At 37.3% G+C, this 26,279-nt stretch overlaps 1 protein-coding gene across 1 annotated transcript in view; it reads left to right on the top strand.

Moving 5' to 3' along the window:
* The window catches only part of antxr2a (ANTXR cell adhesion molecule 2a), a 49,271-nt gene extending 38,265 nt beyond the window's left edge, over positions 1 to 11,006 (top strand). The window contains exon 17 of the mRNA XM_053654007.1: positions 8,036 to 11,006. Within this exon, the coding sequence (XP_053509982.1) occupies positions 8,036 to 8,074 (39 nt within the window). The 3' untranslated portion in view covers positions 8,075 to 11,006. The remainder of the gene's footprint in view (positions 1 to 8,035) is intronic.
* Positions 11,007 to 26,279: the final 15,273 nt, after the last annotated feature.

Below are 26,279 nucleotides of genomic sequence, written 5' to 3'. Positions count from 1 at the left end.
TGGATGCTCATTTGTGTCTTGAGCGTTCTCATAGGAAATCAGGAGAAGTAGGCAGACATGCTGAGAGGGCTGAAGCAGATGTATTTACTTAATATGATAATGATACATGAAGTAACTTGGTAGAACATCCTGTAACATTTTTGTAGAAAGAAAAAAGTGTTGCTGTTTGCTTTGATGGTGGAAAATACATCGAACATTATGTATATCTCAAAGAGATGTATTTAAGATCGTCAATACTTTTTTTGTCTTATTTCATTGTTCAACAGTAAACTCTAAATTTTATGATAATGCTGATCAAATGAAAATGCACATATACATTACAGAACATCCATCCATACAACTTCTATACCGCTTATCCTCTTCAGGGTCGCAGGGAAACCTGGAGCCTATTCCAGGGAGCATCGGGCACATCGCAAAGCACAATCACATACACATACTACGGACATGCCAACCAGCCTACCACGCATGTCTTTGGACCAGGGGAGGAAACCGGAGTACCCGGAGGAAACCCCCGCAGCACAGGGAGAACATGCAAACTCCTCACACAAAGGGCCACGGTGGGAATCAAACCCCCAACCCTGGAGGTGTGAGGTGAACGTACTAACCACTAAGCCACCGTGCACCCCATTACAGAACAGTGAAATTCTTTTGTTCGCATACTCAAGCATGTTAGAAAGTTGGGGTAAGAGCACAGGGTCAGCCATGATACAGCACCCCTGGAGCAGAGAGGGTTAAGGGCCTTGCTCAAGGGCCCAATAGTGGCAGCTTGGCAGTGCTGGGGCTTGAACCCCCGACCTTCCGATCAGTAACCCAACCCAAGGCCTGGCAGTGCTGAGGATCGAGGATCTTGGGTAACCTGTTTTATGTAAATTAAATGTACTTAAGGGACAATTTGGTGTGTCACATGCATATGACATGCAGTAAGTAATGGACTAGTGGGTGGGAACCTCCGTCCATGCAGCTGAAGCTGATTCGTCATTTGTGCTCATTTTAAATGTCATTTTGATAATGCACAACAATTTAATGAATCAGGTTGCTTCTTGCATCATTCTGTACTCTTCTACGAAATGTTCATAAATACGAGCCCCTTTAAAGAGTGATGCCATCACAAATTCCTCTAAATTGTAGCCCAAATTAAGTAACATCAGTAACCTGGTTGCTTCTGCCAAGAGGTTAGTACTTGGCCATGGACGGATCTTTCAACATGTTATCCCCAATTATACATACAAATAAACAAATATAATTTTTAAATACCCTAGTCTAAATTGAAGAATGCTATTTGTAAGATAACCCCATAATAATACTTTAAATGCTCATAAACAGGCAACCAAAACATTTATGTTTGTCTACTTTAGTACATTTATTTAACTAAAAAATCAATTGCATTTCCATCTGATCCAGCAAATTCTTTTCCAAACAACACCCCTGCCTTCATCATGATTATTTTATCACTTTAAATTCTTTATGCTTGAAGCACTGCAGCAGTAGCCCCACTGGAAGATTGTATGGGGGCCTGGCTTCCACCGCAGCTATTTGGAATGACGCTTCCTCTGCGGCTCGGTCCCGCTCCCTCTGTTGGATTTCACTTGTCCATTAGTGCCATCTGTGCCCGGCTGTGCCGTCTGTGAGTGTCCGCGCTCCGCCAAAACGACTGGCATTTTCTCTCAAACAACCAGGGGATGGTGCCCAGAGCTGTTAGCTGGCAATGATGTATCCTTACCCTGACAAAAATATTCGGGGGAAAGAGGCAGGGTAGTGATTAGGAAACATCTGCATGATTTCTGTGACGTAGCCTGTGCAATTTTTTTTTATGGGAAAAGGCTTTCTGTGCTGATCTGTTTACTAGCTGGTGGTGCTTGAGTGAGACGTTTTAGTTACTTTTGAACTATTTTAGACATAAACCGAAAATGCAATAAAATGTCTTGAACACATAGCACTGCTGACTGAAAAAGCTGATTTAAGCTTTATTGTTATGCATTTTCTTTTCATGCTCATTAAATATACACAAGATCTCTTTAACACAGTGGTGTAGTGCAGAGGTGCACTGTAAAAAAGAAAAAAGAAAAGTTGACTTAACTTAAAAATTTCAAGACAGTTTGCTGCACAGCTTTTTTTTTTGTTTTAACCTTTAAGCAAAGTAGTTCACTTAACTCAATTTTTAACCTTGAGCTGAGTAAACTCAAAAAATCTGTCCAGCAAGCTGCCTTGAATTTTTAAGTTAAGCCAACTTTTCTTTTTTTACAATGTGTGCTGGGGCAGCTTTGTGGTAATATGGGTTTTACCAGAGGTTGAAATGTGGGTTAAAGGAAGCAACAACTTCCTGTTACTGAGTCAACATCCTGCCACTCAGCCTGTGGTGAGCAATGATGCATACTTACATTTATTAAAAAATAAAAAACATTCAGAGCTTTATGAGAGGAGCTGAATTACCATGAATATTTTTCACTGCTGCTTTTATTGCTGTATTGTGTACTTTTATTATCTCTGGTTAATGCTTTTTAAACACCTGCTGTCTTGCAACACATGTTTGTCTTTCCACACTTTTTCAGGCCAATCATTATGTCTATTTGTCAGAATTGCCCTGACAATTTTTTTCTAGTCAGGTATTGATCCTTATGGCCCCTGTATTAGATGACAAACCAACAGCTCTGTTCTGTTTCATAATGCTGCTCTTAAACATTTCTGTTAAATAGGTTCATTATCTTTGGAATGTATATCCTAGCTTTATTGGGTTAAGGGCCTTGCTCAAGAGCCCAACAGTGGCAACTTGGTAGTGTTGATTAATAGCCAAAGTCATAACCACAGAGCTTGATTTTAAGTAATAATTCTGGTAGCAATTTGCAATACAGTTCCTTAATTAATGCTAACTTAGCAGTAAGTAATCAAGTGTTACCAGAGTAGTTCCTCAGTAATGACTAACTAATCACTGTAATAAACTACTGTTGACTAAAGTGTAATGATTTAGTAACTAATATTAAATTACTATGCTGATAAAATATGAACTATAATATAACTATAATAAATTGGTCTACTCATCACTCCTACGCTGAATACTAGAGATTATTTTCCCGTCAAGACACAATGTATTGATACTTATATGTATCAACAGAAAAATCAACCGCTCTGTTCTGCTCTAATGCTGCTCTCAAACATTCCTGTTAAATTTTGTATGCATATATTTACATCCTACAATCTTTTGACAAGTTTTTAATGTCTGCGAACTTACGGTGCATTGTGTTTGTCAGTGCACTCAGAAAATCATCCAAACAACCATCTGACTAACTAAACAATAAATCGATCAAATGGAGAGATAGGTGGCCAATATCTTAATGCCACTGAGAGTTACTGTGTTTACCCTCAATTCTGCCTCTGTCATCATTGCAAATATGGACATGGTGATAAACTATATGCAAATGTTATGCTGCTAGATGCAAGGATAACAGTTTTTTATGATCAGCTCAAGATTAAAAATCATCACTTCCCTTCATGTCTCCTGGTTTAGTGCGGAACTGGTCAAAGCTTGATTACTGATCATATGCCACAATATTTCCTCTTTTTTGAAAGGATTCTGAGATAAATTGTATGTTATGCTAGCACAAGGTGCTAGTTTATGTATTTGAATGACACATATTACTATCATGCATAAATCAGTACACGCCTGTTATACTGTTATACAGGAACACTTAGAGTATGTGCCGCTTAAAGAAGAAAAACCCTTTACTGTTACTGATCAAGTTCAGTACAGTGAAATTCTTTTCTTTATATATCCCAGCTTGCTTAATTTATGGGCCTTGCTTAAGGGCCCAGTTAGTAGTGTTGACTGGTAGCCATATTTAACCACTGAGCTTGACTTGTAACTAGAAGTTCATGTAACACTTTACAATACAACTCCTCAATTAATACTTAAGTACTTACTTACTTAACAGTAAGGAATCAAGTGCTACCATAGTAATTCCTCAATAATTACTACTCACTGTAATAAACTACTATGTACTTAAGCATTAATTAAGGAACCATATTGTTCATATTACCAGCGTTTCTTATTCCTATACTTAGGGCCATTCAAAGTTGAAGACATAAATTGGTGACTTAATCCCAAAGTTACATCAGTATTTATGTTGGGAAATTTGTGAGTATTCAGAGATGGGTTAAGCATAAGGCAATGCTTAAGTCAATTTTCTGGGAACCATATTCAGATTGACCTTCATGTAGTTTGTTCCTCTGAGGTTACCAGATTTTTCTTGTGTAGAATCATGAGAAATGGAGTTTTCAATAAAAAAAATTATACATAAAACTTTTTTGTGCACTTTAAGTAGACAATACTATGAATGAATGAGTTAATAGTGTTTGTTGGAGGTTTTTGTTGTTGTTGTTCACAGGTACGGTTTGTAAAGAGGTTCGATCAATTATATTCGGCCATGTATCAGCTGGACTCCCTGCTCTATCAGACACAGTGACAGTTAAAAACTTATGAAACTGCAACAACAGTATTTATTAGGTATATTTACACTCGAGCTAATACCATGAAAGATAAGTCGGAGATTTGAATTGTACATAACTGAGACGCACTGTTGTTTTATTCAAACTCCATCCTGGCTGTATAATTCTTATGTGTGACCTTTGAATACTGATGTGCACAAGTTTGGTGTTAAATCCTCACTACGCACACATAACTCAACTCTGTATACAGCTGACACTGTAAACATTTTAGAGTAACTTTATTCTCAATAAGATATTGATTCTTCAGTGCCTGGTGCTTCTTCTGGGTCTAACCATACTTGCAGCTGTAGTTCTTGTCCCATGTTGAACTTTTAATATGTTCAATATGTGGAGTTGGTGCTAATGTATCTTTCTGCATTGCACCATTACAGATTTTTTTTTATAGAGAGATGCCCAATGAAAATGAACATTACAGTGTTAATATTTGTTCTCTGTATTGATTACAGTATACAGTAGCAAAATTATGTGTAATGAGTATTTTATTTCATATTTATGTTATTTATTTACACAAACTTTTTTTTTTTTAAAAAAACCTCATTATTGTTCCCTAGTATTGTTGACTCTATTGTTGACTATAATTTTATAGAAACATTTAAACATGGAAGTATTTTATTCAATCATTTTAAGATGAGAGGTTAGAGATATGTGAATAAGCCAGAATTAATTGGACAGATCCTGTCTGCACTTCATGAATCTCAGTCTCAGAGTGCAGGGAATTGCAAAACAGCTCCTCAGAGAGTTCTAACGTCAAGAGAATCAAGCTCTACTAGAGCGCGGGTTTAGCAGAAGATGAGATGCAAACTTGCAGATGGACTGGTCCATTGGCCTGGTGCCCCAACACACGGCACATTCAGCACATGACATGCTCTCTGAAGCCTGATGCTATCAACATTGCGTGCTATGGAGATGGCTCCAAGCATAAGAACATAGAAAAGAGATGATGTCATAAAGCCTGAGTTTGACTGACCTCTATAGGTGTTACATGTGTTTTGAAAGGGGGGAAGTCTTTTGATGAGACTGAGGCTTTTATTTAAGATGGAGGGAAATCAAATTGTGTTTTGGAAGGTTTTAATAAGATGTTCTCAGAAATTGTCAGGCACTTTCCTTTTTTCTTCCCTTTTTTTTCTCATGAGATGTATGAAGCTGGTTTGCCTAACAGCAATACAAAGCATATAAGCAGCACAGCAATTGTGTCATAAATTACAATATTCCTTTAATATAGATTTTTTCAAAAGCCTTTAATTGTCAACTTCACAGCCCATCTATCTGATTCCATGACCACTAACATCCAGCCCTCCATCCTTCTATTCTCTTGGCAATGTGATGGTTGGGGCTTGCCCACCTCGGGCCACCATGGCAGAGATTACAGTAGGAAGTGCCAAACCTGAGCCTGCTGCTGTGTTGGAGTGAGTGGTTCAGAGTGGGACTGACCGTATTGTACCACACCTGGTCAGCTCTCTGGGTCTGCAGAGCAGGGCAGCTTTTCAGAGCTCCTACGTCAAAGCTCTTGAAATCCAGTGAACTTAACGGCGCAGTCGGCCATGGCCAAAACAGCATCTGATGCGCCTTATTTGTTGACAGAACGAGATCTAGCACAGAGGGTCTGCCTCACGCGGCTTACATGAGAAGCCTTCCATTCGTGGAGAGTATATGGCACTGCCGGGTTTCATCCAACATGCATTAGCACTTGCAAAAGTAGGGCAAATGACAGCAACTTAAAGAGTTTATTTACTGTATGGTCCTGGCCTATTTTTAACCAAAGATTACATGGCAGTCGTGATAGATTTCATTTGATGAAGCAACAGAGTTAACTTAAAAAACAGGTGTAGCCTAATTGTTACCTAAAGTGTTGACTATTATAGTAATCTTTCTTTGTATGTACACTATAAAGATTGACTGTAAATTTTACAATAACAGGGTTGCTAGTAAAGTACTGTAAAAGAATTGACAATAAATGACTGTAAACATAGTCACAGTAAATTACTGTAATGTCTTACATAGTGTAAAATAACTTAAAAAAAGTTGGTGCAGGATACAACTGCACTGAAGATTAAGGGTCTTGCTCAAGATCCCAACCTATGGCAGTTTGGAAGTTCTGGGATTTGAATCCAGACTTTCCCATCTGTAACTCAAAGCCTTAAGCACTGAGGCACCACAGCTAGATCAACTAGCTTACATTGATTCAACCATTTCTACCACTAAATTAAGTCACACTAAAGACTAGCTGAGATAGCTGCCTAATGAGCAAATATACTGGACTATGTGTTATTTTATACGATGTAAGCTATGACAGTATTTTACTGTATATGTATTTACATGCAAAATACAAACATTCCTCTGAATTGTTGGGGTCACTTTGGGCATTAACTAACGTTAACATTAATTAACTATTAAGCAACAGTGGTAACCAACCATGACCAGTGAAAACTGAAAGCATAAATGTACTATTTTGTGGTTACTGTGGTTACGATTACAGTTAGATTTAGGATTTGGTTTAAATCATTTTTAACGCATATATGTAGTTACATAAAATATGTATGTTTTATATATATATATATATATATATATATATATATATATATATATATATATATGTATATATATATAATCAAATGTCCTGAAAAGTCACAAAAAAAATGTGTGTGTGTGCGTGTGTGTGCGTGTGTGTGTGTGTGTGTGTGTGTGTGTGTGTGTTTGTGTGTGTATACACTTGTGTGCACAGGAATAAGCTGTGTGAGAGCTCCCTCTTTTTGCCAGTTGTTTAAGTGTCTCCAGTGGTCTGAATTGTGCTCTGGAGCCAATAAACTATTTACACTCTGCCACTGAGGGACAGAGCGGCCGACATACATTCACACTAATATATCTGTGTGTCTGCAGGAAACAGAGCAGAAACCATGTTCATAAAATTCTAGCACTCTATCTATGCTTTGTACCGACTAGATCAGTTCATATCTTTGTATACTTTTTTGTCTTTGCTTTTCATATTTAAATGTCTGTCAAAAAAAAAAATAATAATAATAACAATAAATTTCAGCTTTTAATGGTTTAGAGTTCTGTGAGAATGCATCATGATATTATATTTCATAAATAAATTATACTAATAGTTCATTTTCATGTGTGAGGAAAATTGTATGATTAGGAATCCTAATGAATCATGTTAGATCTTTTTTAATAAAAAAAATAAATAAGTGGCCCAGATTTTAGTATAGAGTTTATTTAGTATTTTATTGTTTAAATATTTCTTTTTTCTTTTTTCTTTTTTTTTTTTATTTAAAGAATGAAGACCTGCTTTCACCATCACCTGCATATTCAGATTACATGCAGATTTATCCCATAGGAACATTCAGACTCACTCGTGATTATTTAATCAATTATTTCATTATTTAATCATTATTAATCATTGAAATATTGGAGTAAATTATAAAAAGAAAAGTTATTATTAAGAAATATAAGAAAGTTCATGGAATCTAAATATAATGTTAACTTTCTTAGTGTCAAATGAACTTTTTTCATAATGTCTTTTTCTTTCTTTCAGGGACGCTGCATGAATTTCAATCGAGTCCCTCATCACTAGACAGACTTCAGTCATCAAAATGTATGGATTGAGAAAATATCAGAGAAAAAAAACATAAAAAAACCAGTTTAAGGTGTTTTTTTGTTTGCTTGGATTTTCTTTTTTCTTTTTTTGAGACAATGTCCTTTGTCCATTGGCCGTTATATTACAGCATGTATTAAGTTAATGATCTTTTTGTTGATCATATCGACCATTTCATTCCATCTGAAATTGGGTCCCTTTCTAAAGGCTTAAATTTTGATTTTCCGAATGATTTAAGCTTAATTTCTGAAACATGTTTCAGCCCGATTCGGACAGTATTTTTATGCACACCAAGGGCTTAACATATTCTGACCATATTGTGCCTTATGTGGGGGGCGGGAAAAAAAGAAGAAGCAAATTTTAAGTACACAGACGGAGGCTACTTTAGAGGGGAAAATAAAAAGAGGAAAGTCTGTTTGCCATTGGAGTTAATAATCCCAGTAGGCTTGGTGAGTGCAGAAAGTCCAGTGCCTCTTGGCAATGTCTCACCACAAAGCCACTCCAGTATCTCCCAGTGCCTGGCGGGACTTCTCTGACTGCAGATCCTGTCATTTTAACACTGAGAAGTGCACACGCATGACAAACTATAGACAGAACGCCCTAAGGTCTGGACACGCTAGGACTTTGCCCTTTAGTTTTGTGGAGACACCTTTCCATCATCGTGCACTCAGGAATAGAGAAATTAACAGAGCGTTATTTCACCACGAGACATCACATGACCAAAGCGGCTACTTTTGGTGGACTTTAAGAGCTCTGTGCCTTTTTTTGTCACTTTTTTTTTCTTCAATAATACATTGACTATCAAGATTCATACTGGAAAAGGCGCCGACTTTTAACATAGCGATATAGATATAGCTGTCAAGCCACTGCAAGATTTTTCAAATCTCTGACTTAAAAGTATCATACTTAATTAAAATAATTAAAGGCAAGAGCAAGCAGCAGCCTGCGAAGCATGTGCTCATCTTTTTTATGCCTTCTGACACCGAATGACCCATTACTCTATCTGCATCAAATGGAATTAAAAGACCGATCATGCAAAACCCAAAATGCGAATTCGGAAAGGGTGTCAAATGAACGAGTATTGTTCATTTCCAGATATTATCCTCATCACACACACGCAAAAGCAGGCGATATATAGTATTTGTGCATTCGTCCGACGCGCTGTCATGACGCCGTTCAGGAAATGATGCCAGTACGGATAGAAATGCCATCGGGGGGGAAAGAGGGCAGCAGCTGAGGGGAAAAAAAAGGCTCGAACGATCCAGTCACTTTGGATGCACTACTTCAGATGCAGAATGGATATTCGAGTGGAAATCTGACAAAGCGCGCCAGCTTTGATGGGAAGCAGTATAGACAATGACCAGTGGCTGGGTCAGTGGGATGTCTCGATGCAAGCAGGGAAGCTTATCAAATGACACTAAAAATAAGTTCAACAACCATCAAGTTTAAGGGGGGAACGGAAAAGGGGTGCAGGCGCTTCTATTCGGTGTGCAGGCGAGAGCACGCCGCTCTAATTATTCCTTTGTTGTCTTCATTTGAAATTTAAAAGCCGTGATTTTCTCCTCAGGCCGCAAACCAGAAAAAGTCTTGAAATAAACATCAAAAAATAAAGAAAAGAAAAGAAAAGAAAATGTTTTTGCATTTAGCAACAGCTAAACTAATTTTTAGGATAACGTACAAAAATGTTATTTCTTTTTCTTATTTTATCTTATGTCACGGATTCACGAACTGTTATTCATCATAATTAGATATTTACACAGCGCTAACACAGCTTTTTATTATACTATCTTAGCATATAAAAGTTAGCAGCACATTCTGCCTTGGTCTCTCCAGTGCAATGTTTTGGCACGCTTAAAGGGGTTTTTTTTTGTTTGTTTGTTTCTTTGTATTTTTTTTTTTTTTTTTGGTCATAGCATTTTTTATTTGTAAATGTTTTTTTTTTAAAATATACATACAGAGTATTTTTTCATTCTGTTTTTCTTTTAAATGCATTTTATATTTATGTGTTTCATAATCAACACATTGAGTCTCTATTTTTTATTTGTGCACAATAATTTACTTTCACAGGGATTAGTGGCTTCACTTAAACTGAAATGCCTCATATCCCTGTTTTGCACCTTTTGCATTTACAAGACTGAAATTTAAAAATTATTTCTGTGCGTAAACTTCAGTAAACATCACCATCAGCATGAAAATCTGTCAGTTTTATTATAATGATTTATTGTGATTTTATATTCATTTGAACTAATTCATTTTAAAGTGACATGCAAATCACATGGTAAAAACAAATACTACGAATCAGTATAATAATAATTATTAACAGAAAATGTTAAATATATTTTTTATGAAAATAATCAACTAATTAAAAATGTTCAATTAAAGGAATCAACATAAGAATGCACTATTCTGTTATTACCATTTTTGTTTTTATGAATTTAAATCTATGATAATGCTGTGATTTTAAACACTGAATGTGTAATTTAATTGGCTTCGAAAGAGAAAAAAGTGTGTATTTTTACGAATAATTTATTTATCAGTAACATACAAGTTCATGGGGATCTACTCCAACCTTACATGATACTCCGTTTATGTCCTTTTTTAATATTCCAGTAACTCTCAATCATATTAAATATATGTATCATGAAAATGTGAAAAATGAGTGGAAACAAGTTTGCTGGGTGATGCCTTACAGAGGGCATTGTTTCTGTTTGTAAGTAGCCCAATAAAAGTTTATACATTGCAGCAGTATTCACAGATATAGTACTATGTTTCACGTGTGCTAAAATATCCTGTATTCACAAAATACCGCTATTCATTGTGAGTGAAATCCATCTTCATGGATCTTTGCTGAAACATTTCATTTGCATTATTGTTCTGTCCATTTGTATGAAATAAATGTAGCTATATTTTGCCAAGTGGAACTGTGGTCACTCTGCATAAGCACCCAGATGGTATCAGTGAACACGAACAGATTCATCAGGCACACACATAAGCAGATTAACACTCAGCTGAGCATTTTGTGCAGCTTAAAACACATCACAGTAACATTCAAAGATTCAAACCCGTCTTTTCATATGCTTTTAATTCTCCTCATTTAGGAGCGCTTTATATAAAATATCTTTCAGTCCTATGAAAGAACTTTTTCATGGGGCTGAAATAAAGTACATCATACTAACACCACCCCATACTAGAAACATTTCAATTACATCCTTCTTTACAAACTTCATTTATTAGATTATTTATTTAAAGCAGTAATTTACGCTCTGTATTTATGCACAATTAAAATGTATTATTTGATCATTTTATACATTATAAATAATTCATTACAATACACATAAAATAAAAAATGTATTTAAGGGCAGCACGATGGTGTAGCTTCAGGGTCCACGGGTCGATCTTGAGCTCGGGTTGCTCTCTGTGTGGCGTTTCACATGTTTTCCATGTATCCCACCTCCCAAGAACATGTACAACATGTAGGTGGTTTCGTTACACAGAATTGCCCCTAGATGTGAATAATTGTGAATGTATGTGTGCATGGTGACCTCGATGAACTGGCATTCCATCCATGGATTCCCAGTGTTCCCAGGATAGGCTCTGGATCCACCATGACCCTGACCAGGATAAAGTGATTACTAAATATGAATTGAAAAATAAAATGATTAAATGTCTCTTATTGACTTCTCTCAACTGATTTATCCCATAATACCCCTGCCTGAACCTGCAGGTCTTTATTAACACTATTTCCTGCTTCAGCCTGAAAGACTGTTAAAGCGCACCTATTGTGGTTTTGAAACGTGCCTAATTTTGTTTTATTGTAACAAAACTTATTGTAATATTGTATGTTTGTCTCATAATTTTTGTGGATTTACATGCATCTAAGGACAAAAAACACTTTAATGTGCTCATAACTTCAATTGCAGCATTACCTTTTTTCCCCCAGTGTCAAAAATGACTCGTTCAATGATCCGTTCTGAAGGATTCATTCTAAACTCCTCCTTTCAGAGAGAATACTCTGCTCTGATTGGTCAGATGTCCCAGTCTGCTGTGATTGATCTACTGCTGTCAGTGTGTCGAAAGGAAACGCCCACTACTATAATGAGTTTCAGCTCTGTATGAAAGAAATGAAGACCGGAGGCAGGGCTTTTTGTTACAAACCTACATAGGTTTGTACAGGAAGTAAAGTCTGGAATCACTAACGACTCGTTACAGCTGTTCAGAATCGGTTTCTTCTTTTGGGAGTCGATAACTCCACTTTGATTTTTGAAACTTTGCAGACTTTTTACATTCTCAAACAGTGATATAACACACTACATGAAAGGTAATATTTGAAAAACCACAACAGGTGTGCTTTAAGGAAAAAACTGGAACATTTTCCAACCTGATCCCCATCTACTACATCCGTAGCATATGTGCAATTACCAAAAGACAATTATGTTGACAATTCCGCTATTGAGAAAAGAACGGAAAAGCTGTTTGCTCAGAACTCACTTTTATTGGAGGTCTAAAGGCAGTTGCACGTGGCACATGGTGGCTTAGTGGTTAGCACATTTGCCTCACACCTCCAGGGTCCGGGGTTCGAGCCTTGCCGGGGCCGTGTGTGCGGAGTTTGCGTGTTCTCCCTGTGCTGCGGGGGTTTCCTCTGGGTACAGAGTGTATGAATGAGTGTGTGTATGTGACTGGTCCTGCCATAGACTAGCACCCTGTCCAGGGTGTACCCGGCCTTGTGCCTGATGCTCCCTGGGATAGGCTCCAGGTTCCCCCGTGACCCTGAAAAGGAGTAAGCAGTAGAAGATGGATCTTGTCTCTTTAAGAGATATGCACAGTGATAACAGGAATTGCTCCAGTGTTAGGTAAATATTGATTCAAAATGGATGAAAGTTCATAAGAACAGCTTTGTATATATATCTCATTCTAAGATTATTATTGTTAGAGTATAATGGTTGTAGTGTTGAATTTGTGTAATATACTCAATCATTTTAAACATTTAGTGACAGAATTCAACACCTGCCCTTAGACTTTATTACTAACACTTTTCCTGCTCCAGTCTGCAGGACTTTACGTTTGGCACTCCAGCTAAATCTTGTATCATTACAATGCATGACTAACACCATCTCACATCTCAAGGCCATATATGTCTGAAATGAGGCATGATTGAAGTTTCATGAAGCTGCTTTTAGCAGTAAAACAGCTTCAATGCAACGACAGGTCAAAGGAGAAAATACCATGCCCACGCTGGGAAAGTATTAAGAATTAGTAGCAGTGGATGGCTCATTATTACAGCGTTCACACTGTCTGATGGTTAGCTCATGAGGCGGAAATGTTGAATTACATGGTTTTAAATGAATAACTCCATTTCTGCAGTTGCTTGATGAAGCAGTTTTATCTTCCCATTTTGAAAAATGGCGAAGTTAAAATGATAAATGTATCCTAGAAAGTGGAGCCCTGGACATTTAAGAAAACAAAACTCACAGTGAATTTTTATGTGTAATATGTAATCAAGCTTTATATTAAAATATATCACGTTACAATTATGTGGATATGCAACTTTTTTTTAAAGCCTTAAAAGTGTTGAAGTAGATTATATTTATATGTGCAGTGTATTTTGAAATTAAGATATTTTTTTTGTACCATTATCATCACAATTGCATGGGCATATGTATAGTTAAAAAGCATCTGTCTAAACAGAAAGGGGTGCCACTGAGTTTTCAGGACATGGTTAGCATGTTTGCCACACACCTCCAGGGTTGTGGGTTTGAATCCCACCTCTGCCCTGTGTACATGGAGTTTGCATGTTCTCCCCGTGCTTCAGGGTTTTCCTCCGGGTACTCCGGTTTCCTCCCCCAGTCCAAAGACATGCGTTGTAGGCTGATTGGTATGTCCAAATTGTCCGTTGTGTGTGAATGTGTGTGTGATTGCGCCGTGCGATGGTTTGTCACTCCATCCAGGGTGTCCCCATGCCTTGTGCCCCGAGTTCCCTGGGATAGGCTCCAGGCTCCTCCATGACCCTGTATGGAACATAGATGGATGGATGGATGGAGAAAAAAAATGTAACCATTTTTATGGATTTTAACAAACCAAAAAAAAAATTGGGTAAGTCCTTATTCAGTATAGGAAAAAAAAAGGCCTTTAACTGACATGCAGCTAGAATAAGAACAAGAGACCATATGCTGATTTTATAGCAGTAATAAAATGAAACTGCACTTCCTGTGGTTGGTTTTAAGTGAAATGACTGGCTTAGGCAGCTGTTTGCTCCTAAAGCCTCAGTTGTCACAGTTTTATTTTACAGAATCTTTAGGATCATATAACTAAATGATAACCTTTCATAACGTGGCTGTTCCATGGACGCTAAGACTTCACGATTGTATTTGAAAGCAAATAAAATCTAATCCATCTCATACTGTAAAATATTTTGTTGCTTCTAGGATTATAGATTACACAGATAGAGGATTATACTTTTATGGCTTTCTTGCTCAACAGTTTTGACATTAAGGACGTAATCAGAAAGTTTTGTTAAGTAGCTAAAATGATTTGTGGGACTTACACTGAATTATTGTTATAGACATTCACCTTCAGTAACCACTTTATCCTGGTCAAGTTTGTGGTGGATCTGGAATCTATCCCAGAAACACTGGGCACGAGTCTGGAATATACCCCAAATAGGATGACTAATTTGTTAGTAATTAGGATTGTTCTCTCCTTGTTCTCTCCTCACTGTGCAGAATTATTGTACTCATGGGGCCTTATATACCCAAATATTTAACCATTCACCTAAATTTTCAAAAATTGAATCTTTTTTTATTATTATTATGGACTGAATATGATGTGAGGGTATTTTAACTGTGTGTATTATTGTATTTGCTTCACATGTGTAGGTTAACAGTCATGTGACTCGCTTTGACAATGACAAAATAATTTTATTTTATGTACATTTTATGTGTAAATCCTTATTTGTAAATTTAAAAATGTTTTCTAAAAAAAACTATGATAATATGTTTGCGTTTATTTATATATCTTTTTTTCTGTGGACACAAATAATTTTGGGACACATTAAAAAATATATAAATATTTAAAAATATATGTATTAAGTTTTAAGGGGAAGTTTTGAACCATTGTGTTTTTTTTTTTTACATATTCACTTTTGCTTCATGTAGGGTGCCAATAATTATGGAGTTGTAGAATGAATTAATAAAACTGAACAGCCACACATTTTATTTCATAAACATATTCTTTTGTATTGTAACCCACACTGTAATATGATAGAGACAAAAATTTTAGAGCACAGTACATTTGATTAAACATATTTTTTTGTATAACCATCTATAAAGCAGATTTTGTGATGCTACCTGAATATTAACATCACCTACTAGAAAACCAGACTGCACAAAACAAACCCAAAAAGGCTCAGCACAATATGTGTAGTGAACTACCAGCAGGCATGAGCTGACTCAGACTCCAACACTCACCTCAGTGCTGGAGGGCCAGAGCTCCGTCTGTTAACGCTAAAAACCCAACACACAAGTGTCGGTTCACTGAAGGCCCCTGGATGAGAGTAAAAATATTGTGCAGGCAGCCTTTGGTTCCACTCAACCTGGCAATGAAAATGACCAAGGAGCCTCGCAGCCAATCCAAAACGAGGAGCATTTATTCGCCTCAAACACTGCACACAGAGTCACCTTGCTGCTGGTCAGGAAAGTTCATTTAATGAACATGGAGCAGGGAGATGGCTAGAGGTGATCATCCTGTCATCACATTTTAAAACCCAGCATTAAAAGACGGTTCAAACAGATTTTAAAATTTGCGAGCAGATGTTATGGAAATTTGTGATAATGTTTGAAATTGCACATATTATGCACAACCTGTATGAGGTGACATTTTGACCAGTCTTTGTGAGATCATTGCTTGGTGCGTGTGTGTCTGTGTGTGTTTGTCCCCAGATTCAATTCAATTAATTTTAATTCAAACAGCTATACTGGCATGACTGTACAGTTAAGGTCATAAGTTTACATACGCCTTACTGAATCTCCAAAAATTTTATATATATATTCTTTTAATAAGAGGGATCATTAAAATTGCATTTAGTTTTTTATTTAGTCCTGCCCTGAATAAGCTACTTCACATAACAGATGTTTAAATATAGTTTAAATATAGTCCACTAGACACAATAATAACTGAATTTACATTAATGAACCAGTTCAAAAGTTTACATTCCCTTGATTCTTAATAGTGTGTGTCGTTACCTGGATGATCCACGACTGTGTTTATGTTTTGTGATAGTTGTTCACGAGTCCCTTGTTTGTCCTGAGCACTGCCCGGTGTTCTTCAGAAAAATCCTCCAGGTCCTGCACATTCTTCGCTTTTCCAGCATCTTCTCCATATTTGACCCCTTTCCAACAGTGACTATATGATGCTGAGATCCATCTTTTCACACTGAGGACAACTGAGGGACTCGTACACAACTATAACAAAAGGTGCAAACATTAATTGATTCTCAAGAAGGCGACACAATACAATAAGAGAAAATATTTAACAGGATAATCAGTGTAAAGTTTATCTTATATAGCTTTTGAAAAGCTGCACTGAATGAAAATAATAAAATTTATATAAATCATCCTGTTCAAAAGTTTACACCCCACTGGCTCTTAATGTATAGTGTTTCTTTTTGAGCATCAATGAATGTTTGCACCTTTTGTAATAGTTCCCATAATCTCCTGACTAACATATCAGTGACCATTTTCTCTGTACAATCTAAAACAGTTTCCAGGGGTTTAAAGGGTTTCCACCTTGGGATTCTCTCTCTTATGAGTCCAAACAGGAAGCCAAAATGAAATTGGTGTCTATAAAACATCCTTTTTGCTAGCAATCACCTCAGCCAAAACTTGGGAGAACTGCATGTCTTGACAATAAGCTTGCCTTTCATTGCTGGCCAGAATCAACTAACCTTGCAGTGAACCTGGTGCTCAGTATGATGCACCTAAGATTATAATTTGGACTGAATGGTGGCTATTTGATCCACAAATCAATAGGCATTACCATCATGACCTGTATGTGGGCTGAACATGCAGCTCTGTGGTGAGTGGGGGCATGGTTTAGCAGGAGTCTGCAGTGGGAGTGTGGGGGAATGAGCAAATTAATGTGGCACACTTGTAACTCATCTGTAACTGCTTATTTAACATGCTGTTTTTCTTGCTTTTTCTATCTCTATCAGTGATCAGCCTGATGTGTGTGTCCCAATGTGTATGTGTGTGTGACAGCAGAACTGATCTGTACTGAACTAAACTGAACTGAACCAAGCCATTGGAAAGCAACTGATTCTCTCTCTCTCTCTCTCTCTCTGTGTGTGTGTGTGTGTGTGTGTGTGTGTGTGTGTGTGTGTGAAAGCAGATCTGAACTGAACAGAAGTGAGCCGCTGGAAAGCTGCTGATTTGTTGTTTCTTTTTGAATGTGTGGTTTGCCTCTCTTCTCCTGTGTAGAGTCACAGACAAAAAACACCCCTCTCCCCAGCCATCTCACCCTGAGTCCACTGTGTCCTTGAGCTGCATAGTGTCACAAGCCCCTAACGCCATAACATGCTACTCTACATGGAGTATTCCTCCATTTCGGGCTTTAAAAATGTATTCATTCTTAAAATCAGCTCTGTTTTGAGAAAGCAACACCATCACATATGTGATCATCTCTTTCTTTGTGTTTGTAAAGTCATGTTAAGGCAGATCACCCATCTCCAGATTGGTCCAGCTCAGGCTGTCTGGAGCGAACGCCAACTTTAATCCAACCTGCCATGGGAGAGTGGGGCCAAGACAACGTGCTTTACTACCTCAGCTGCTCCAAGTTCTCAAGCAAACAGCCTTCCCACGCACCTCTTCCCTGTCACTGGCATCATTGAACATTACGATATTTTCTCTGTGTTTGCTGATGGATGATGGGCCCTCATTGCTATGCGAGTGCCAGATGAATCATAAACCTATACCATATGCCATCGCAATTTGCTGATGGGCCCAAGCTGTTTTGGTCGATATAAAATCCAGTGATTATAAATACTTTATCCTTGGTGAATATGAAAAAAGCACAAGGTGGGATGGGCCCAGCCTTTCTTATGGCTTCTAGCATGGGTCAGCAGGTGATGAAACAGATCAACTCTCCAACATTTTTTGGGCTTGGGATGAGAAACCACACAAACAAGCTGAAAGGGTAAGTACTTGCACTAGATACATGTCTGGCATACAGATTTATTTTGACCTAGTTTGTTAAGAATAAGGATTTTACCTTTTATCTAAATCAACAATAAATGGGGTTAGTTATGGGGCAAACTTGATCTTTTTCCATTGAATCAATTGCAGATAGTTTGCAACATAATCAATACAATGCAAAGAACAAGCAGCTAACATACACTACAATATATGGCCAAAGGTTTGTAGACACCTTACCATCACACCCATATTTGTTCACTCCCAAAACTGTTGTCACAAAGATTAAAGCACACAATTGTATAGCATAGCTGTTTATGCTACAGCATTAAGAGTACTCCTTCACTGGAACTAATGGCACGTTTCCACTGTACAGTACTGCTCGACTCGACTCTGCTCACTTTTTTGGGGGGTTTTGCACTGTGGATAGTACCTGGTACCTGGTACTTTTTTAGTACCACCTCAGTCGAGGTTCCAAGCGAGCCGAGACGATACTAAATGTGAGTCACGCACTGCTGAAGTAGGGAATTATCCTTAACGAGTGGTTCTGTATTGTGCCTGAATAAATGTGTGTCATTTAATAAATACATTGTGTACGGTAATATTCTATTAATGGAAAATTATGTATAATTTATCTCATTACAGATAAAATTACAACAAAGGTTTCTGTCTTCGATTTTTAAATCTCGCTTGTTACTGATTTCCAAACAGACGTTTATCGAAGTCACTCCTATCAGGACTGAATCTAACTTAGTCATATTGAGCACTACGTAGGTTCTAGAATGCCATTATTTTACATCCTTAATAGTGAACCTGTTCAGTGAACAGGAAAGGCATTTGGAATACGGCCTGACCGTGTATTTCTACAGTGCTTCGATAATACAACATTATTCCTGCGTGAAGGCGAGTGGAAGATGGCACCCACGTTGAGGCGGCACTAAACTGCAGTGGAAAAGCAAGCTCAGAAAAGTAAAGCGAGCCGAGACGAGTTAAGCCGTACCGTGCAGTGGGGCCCAAACATGTTCCAGCATGACAGTACTCCTGTTCACAAAGCGAGCTCCACGAAGACATGATTTGCCAAGTTTGGAGTAGAAGAACTTGAGTGCACTGCACAGAGCCCTGACCTCAACTCCACTGAACACATTTGGGATGAACTGGAATGCCGATTGCACCCCAGGCCTCCTCGGCCGACATCAGTGTCTGACCTCACTAATTCTCATGTGGCTGAATGAGCATAAATCCCCACATCCACACTCCAAAATCTAGTGGAAAGCCTTCCCAGAAGACTGGAGGTTATTATAACAGCAAAAGGAGACCGGAATGGGATGTTCAAAAAGCACATTTGAACGTGATGGACAGGTTTCCACAACATTTGGCCATATAGAGTAACTAAAATTAGTAGAGTAGTATACCTTATTTTACCACTTAAATGATTTCATTTCAAATAATTTTGATAATCAAACCAAGAAATATAGAATGAATAGAAAAATGTTTATTATTAAATGTTGCGAAATGAAAAATGTTAGAAATGACTCATTTATTGGAACACTGTAGATATAATCGAATGTCATTTCCACCTCCCAAAACCATGCCAGTAGGTGGGTTGGCTAAGATAAATTTCTCTAGGTGTGTATGCATATAGCCCTTGGTCGCATCCAGGGTGTATTCCTGCCTTACATCCAGTGTTCAAGGGTCTGGATCCACCACGACCCTGACCAGGGTAAAGCAGTTACTGAAAGTGAGTGAGAGTGAGTTAATAGTATCAATACCTAAGAGTCCTAATTTAATTGCTATTCTCTATTCTTGTGTTTGGTCTGTGCCGATCCTGTGTGCATCCTGATGCATCCTGGTGCCGTCCTCGTTTCATCTCTTCCCCAGGTAAGCGACACACACGGACATGGCCATCCACATGATGTAAAAAGTAATGTGATTCATCAGACCAGTCCACCTTCTTTATTCCACCTTCTTTGCTCCACAGTTCAGTTCTGATGCTCACGTGCCCATTGCAGCCACTTTCAGTGATGGACAGGGGTCAGCATGGGCACTCTGACTGGTCTGCAGATACACAGCCCCATAAGCAGCAACCTATGATACACTGTGTGTTCTGACACCTTTCTATCATAGCCAGCATTAAATTTTTCAGCAATTTGTGCTAAAGTAGCTCTTCTGAGGGATCAGTCAGACAGGCTAGCCTTCATTCCCCAAGCACATCAATAAGCTTTGGGTTCCCATGACCCTGTCACCGGTTCACTGGTTGTCCTTCCTTGGACCATTTTTGGTAGGTACTAACCACTACATACCAGGAACACCCCACAAGACCTGACATTTTGGAGATGCTCTAACCCTTGTCAAAGTCGCTCAGATCCTTACACTTGGCAGCAGTAAAAATGGGCAACACGTCAACTTCAAGAACTGACTGTTCACTTGCTGCCTAATATATCCCACCCCTTGACAGGTGCCACTGTAATGAGATAATTAATGTTATTCACGTCACCTGTCAGTGGTTTTAATTTTATGGCTGATCTGTGTAAATCTTAAATGCAGTGACAGAATTGGCAGCAAAGTTGTCAGAGTACACTTCAATAGTTATATTTTATATGAATTAAATTTGTAATGAAAAAGTATTAATGCTGACACTGCCTTTAACCGTAACCAAAACCTTCATGCAAATTGAATTTGTGAATTCTTAAGAATTTGTTAGACAATGCTGAAAAAACACAAACATCTCGATTTCTATTTCCAGTCACTTTTTACTTTTACATACATAAGTACATTTAAGTGTGGTAACATTTTCGCTTTTACTATTTCTAACTGAGTGACAATATACATTTGATCATTTTCTGTACTTTATTTTGTGGCATCTCACTAACTTGTACAATGATTGCTCTTTTATGAGCAAGTGGAAGCTCTGAGACTGCAGAGTACAGGATGCCAACAAAAAGCAGAGCGCTAGGTCAATCTGGACTGGGTTTCCCAATAGCATTGTAAATTTAAGATCGTCTAAATTGGGAGTGAGTGCGTCAAGTGTGATACTCGCTCGACCATTTAACAATGATTTTTATATTATGATTATTTTGGGGAATTTATATCTTAGTGGTAGAGAATATTTCAATTAAGAAATTCAAACAGATCAGGGTGTCATATAAAATGTAGAAATGATGTTATGGCTACAAAATGTGTGATCCCAAACATTAACACACAAACAGCTAAGTAAAGCTGATTATATCCATGTTTTGATTTAAAAAAAAAGAAAAAAAAAAAAAAGAAAAAAGATTACATTTTGGATTGGATTAATACCTGCCTGGATATAAAAATGGGTTAAGTAAAAAAAAAAAAAAAAAGTATTTACAAACAGTGGTCATTAACAACACTGTGGTTATAAGAAGTATACAGTTAAATATGCTTGTGAACTGATTACTGTTTTTGTTGAAAATAAAAGAGAAAAAAATACTTAAAGTCCTTTGGATTATTTGTCATACACAGATTTAAACTGGATGACATTAAATTAAAAAATATATATACTGTGATTTAGGCCTTGACCCTGTTTTTGTTATGATTTTCATGTTGTAAGACGTTCCCAGATTTGCTAAGAGGGAGAACAGCAGCACAAACATTCTGGACATTTAATAAAAGTACGCCTTTGTGAAGCATAATTTGCAGTTACATTCATATATATTGTTTTAGTAGACACATTTATTTGGCTAACAAGTGAGACTGCATTCAACCACAGTGCTAGGAGCTGACAGTAATAAAAGTAACCAGAAACAAATGCAAGAACTGTAGGGAGAACAAAGAGAGCCACAGCTAAATGCCAGTGTTGTGTCTCTATGGGGGAACCATTAAAATGTCTGTTTAGAAACCTGAAACAGAGCATTTCCCATCCAGATAGGCTCCAAGTAGAATCAGTTCTGGAAGCTAAGAACCCTGAGAACCTTTGAGGCACCCTTTTTTCTAATAATGTCGCATAAAAGAGATATTTGAGCAAATCTGTGTTTTCTGCAATTTCCTGTCCTTATTCAATCCCTATGCACTTATTTCGCACTTATTCCTACAGAATCCAACATTTCCAACAGGCAAATTTGGTTGTAATGGTCTGAATTCCCAAATTGAAGGCAATCAGCCAGAAAAAAAATCTATTGTTCCATCCTACAAAACACACAAAACTGTTTGTATGCAGACTTGTTTGTTTACTGCCATTTGGCTTTAAAAATGATTTATCCAAGTATACAAATTCCCCAGCTAACATGACCTTCCACTATAATCCCTAACTGCCACCAGCTGTGCCATGTTATGTGATTATTCTGTACACAGAAGTTTACTTGTATCTATACATAAGACAAGAGTTTTCCTTCCTCCACCACACTAACCAACACTTAATACAGCCCTCTGTGAAAAAAACAAGTATGAGTATGTGTACTTCAGACCAAAAATACGCAAGATATGTCAAAAGCAAATTGTCTCATAATGACTAACATGGATGGAAACAGTTTTTAGAAGCCAGTTCAGATTTTAGACGCCAATTCATGCAGAACATTTCAAGCTCCCTTATGTTAGGTGGACTAACCTTTTCAATTCAGACCACAGGTTTATGACAGACATTCCTCAGAGTTCTGCAGAATGGCATGGCGATTGCAAAACATTGGTTATGTGTCTACAAACCATTTCTGTGTGGATTTGAATGTAAGTTTGAGCTCTATATATTATTGAAGGATCTACATTGTGCTTGGAAGTTTGTAAACCCTTTAGAATTTTCTATATTTCTGCATAAATATGACCTAAAACAACGTCAGATTTTCACACAAGTCCTAAAAGTAGACAACGAGAACATCAATAAGGGCAAGCCATCTAGGCCCAGATGCAGCAAAACAGGTCCAAACAATGATTCAACCACCACCATGTTTCACAGATGGCATAAGGTTCTTATGCTGGAATGCAGAGTTTTCCTTTTTTACCTTCAAATTAATGGCTAATCCTAGAGGTTCACACGTTTGCCACTCACACATATGTAATATTGGATAATTAATAAATAAATGGACAAGTATAGTCTTTTGTCCCAATTGTGATATTTATGCCGATATATAGAAAATTCTAAAGGGTTTGCAAACTTTCAAGCACCACTGCAACTATGGCCAAGTCATAACCTTGTGGCAGAGGAACCCCCCATGCCCCCATTAATTAATTTATAAAATAAATGTATAACTATAACCTGTCAATCTTGTAAGTGACCAAAATAATCCCAACCCAATTTAAGCATTAATTTCAATTCCACTTGGTCAAGTACTGTAGCAATTTGTGGGACATTTCCAAACAGTTTACTGTTCATACAGGTGGCACTTAACAGTTGATTTTAATACTAGATAAACTCAGTAATCAACTGAACTATACAATTCTGAGATGTGCATCATGGGGTTATTAAACTGCTTAAAGGTCACTTTAAGATCACTGCTTACATATTTATGTACATTACCTGGGTTATTCAGGTCAACAGCTATCTAACTTTTTTGTTGCTTGTTGTTGCTTATGCGCTTTGGCTTTCCTCAGGATCATGGATGACAGAGAGTTTCCACATTTTTCATTTGTCATTTGATTCTAATATTATCAGTAATGTTTCAAGGGTAAAACTGTCTCTTCTGAGGACTCCTAGCTTCTTTGATTGCAATTTAGATAACTTTTTTGTAATCAGCATAAATTATTTTGCTTAGTGACTTTGATTTCCACTCCTTCCAGTCAATTTTTTATGCATTATCACTATCTCTGTGATCAGTGTCTATGTTTACCATTACTACTGCAATTAATGGCAGGATTAAAATAAGTGTTCCTTTCACATTATTCTAAATGGTTCTGTCCCTCATTTCTGTCCCTTTAGTACATATAATACAGTGGCGTTTGGAGCCATAATATCCTTCATATTGGCTCATAGTGAGATATGAATTGACCTGTCAATGTTCAATGACATTATCATCTTTGTATTAAACTCTCCTGTACTCTTCAGCACTTAATACTCCTGTTAGAGTCCATAACTCTTCCTTTTAGAGCTAGTGGGATGGGACATACCCTCCTCGTTTTAATAAAGCAAGCCTAAAACTGCCTTTACTTTCACATTTTATGGTCCGAAGCTGTATTAATGCTTAGAGTGCTGTAATTCAATCACTTTCATTGTTAAGAAATACTTGTGATCCGTTTGATTGATTCCTCCATCCATCAATATTATGTAGTTTTACACAATTTAAGGTCTGAATAGAAGTGGGCAAGGCATGAATTGTCTTTAAATGAAGCACATTCCAACAAAAGGTTCATTAGTAAGGACATTTAAGTGGTGTAATATAAATCTTAGAAATGACTGCACAATTCTAACATCCTAAGTTTTTGATTGCTGGAATATTTCTCTAAAACTTGAATGATTGCTCAGCTTGTCCTTTTCACCTCCTCTGGGCTCAGTTGCATATTTGTTTAGGTTCATTTGTTTCTCAAATTCCAACTACTTAGCTGTATTTAGGGCACAAAATTAAATTTAAGGGCACACAAATTAAATTACAAATTCAGATGCTTCAAACTGCTCAGTGTTCCTCAAACAATTACAATCTTCCACTGCTTGCTATTGCACATCCACATTTCTGTGTGTCACAGCTGTGTGTGTGTGAGTGATGTAAACAAGGTGGAGATGGATGCAAGTGCAGATAAAAGCTTTAATGAGAGGCAGGCAGAAAATCCAAACCATAAGGCAATATCAATATCCAAAAACAGGTGTGGGTAAGGGGATCTACAAATGAACATAAACTGGGCGTAGATGAGAAGCAAGAAATGAGGAGACGAGCGCAGGATCAAAAATATAATGCAAGGAACAAAGATCAAAGGCTTGGTATTGCTCAGGCGGCAAACACTGAGCTCAATACTTCATGATGTGACAATGAAACACAATGGGTTTAAATACACAAACTAATCAAAGGGCATAACACAGAACAGCTGAGACATTAGGAAAGAACCAATAACATAATGGGGCGGAGACGGGACAGAAACCAAAACAAACACACATGTCACAAGCAGGGTTGGGAGGGTTACTTTTAAAATGTATTCCATTACAGTTACAAACAATGTTGTGTAAGTTACTCCAAAAAAGTAATCCACTAGAGATTACTAATTACTACTTTAAAATTGCAATTTAATGACTTTACTTTCAAGTTATTTTCAAAACCTATCAAACCTACAAAAATACACTACAAAGTGAAACTCATAGTTCTTTCAATAATTTTACCGCGCATTCTCCGGTGATTAAAGTGCATGCTCATTGCTCATTAACTGATCCAGTCACCAAGGGTGTTAGCTGTACTGTTAATCATCTAGTGCTGAGATCAGATTCTTCTCCATGCATTTTTTCCAGCTCAGCTAGTAGCCAGAGTTTTGTTTTATGGCTGCTGAGGTAACTTAGCTGCCAATGTATGACATGATCAGAAAAAGTTGGATTTATCATAAAACTTGCCTCTGGTGTTGTCACTGTTTGTAGAACTACCAGACTGATAAAATATAAAATTTTTCTAAATAGGCTAGTTTGTTGTCACTAACCAAGGGGAGACAGAACTAAGCTATGGGTTTTGCTACAGTTTAGCTACATTATCTTTCCTTATGCTCTGCTCATATCATGTTCACATAAACTGGAACTTATATAGACATTTACACACCTTGTTTTCCTGCTCAGCATCAGAGGATGTTACTGTTCAGTTTAAACCCCTTTACTGGTTTACAAAAAAAAAAAAAAAAAAAAAAATTGGCGTATATCCATTTTCCCTCACACTGACTGTGTGAGCTAGCATTTGGCAGAATTGAGAGCTGTCAGCAAATGAGACACAAGTATTCACATTTTCCTGCAAACCCTGTCGGATTGGTCTCGCCTCCGTTCACTGAAGATATAAAATTATAACTCTGCCGTTTTCTTTTACTGACGTTCAGTTACATAGTGACAAACTGCTCCAAGTGGAGAATTATTCGGGGCTAAAGAAAAAATCTTC

The sequence above is a fragment of the Ictalurus furcatus genome, chromosome 22 (assembly GCF_023375685.1).
Source record: "Ictalurus furcatus strain D&B chromosome 22, Billie_1.0, whole genome shotgun sequence".
NCBI lineage: Eukaryota > Metazoa > Chordata > Actinopteri > Siluriformes > Ictaluridae > Ictalurus > Ictalurus furcatus.
Note: the sequence above shows the minus strand (reverse complement) of the source record. Positions and strands in the feature narration are given on the sequence as shown.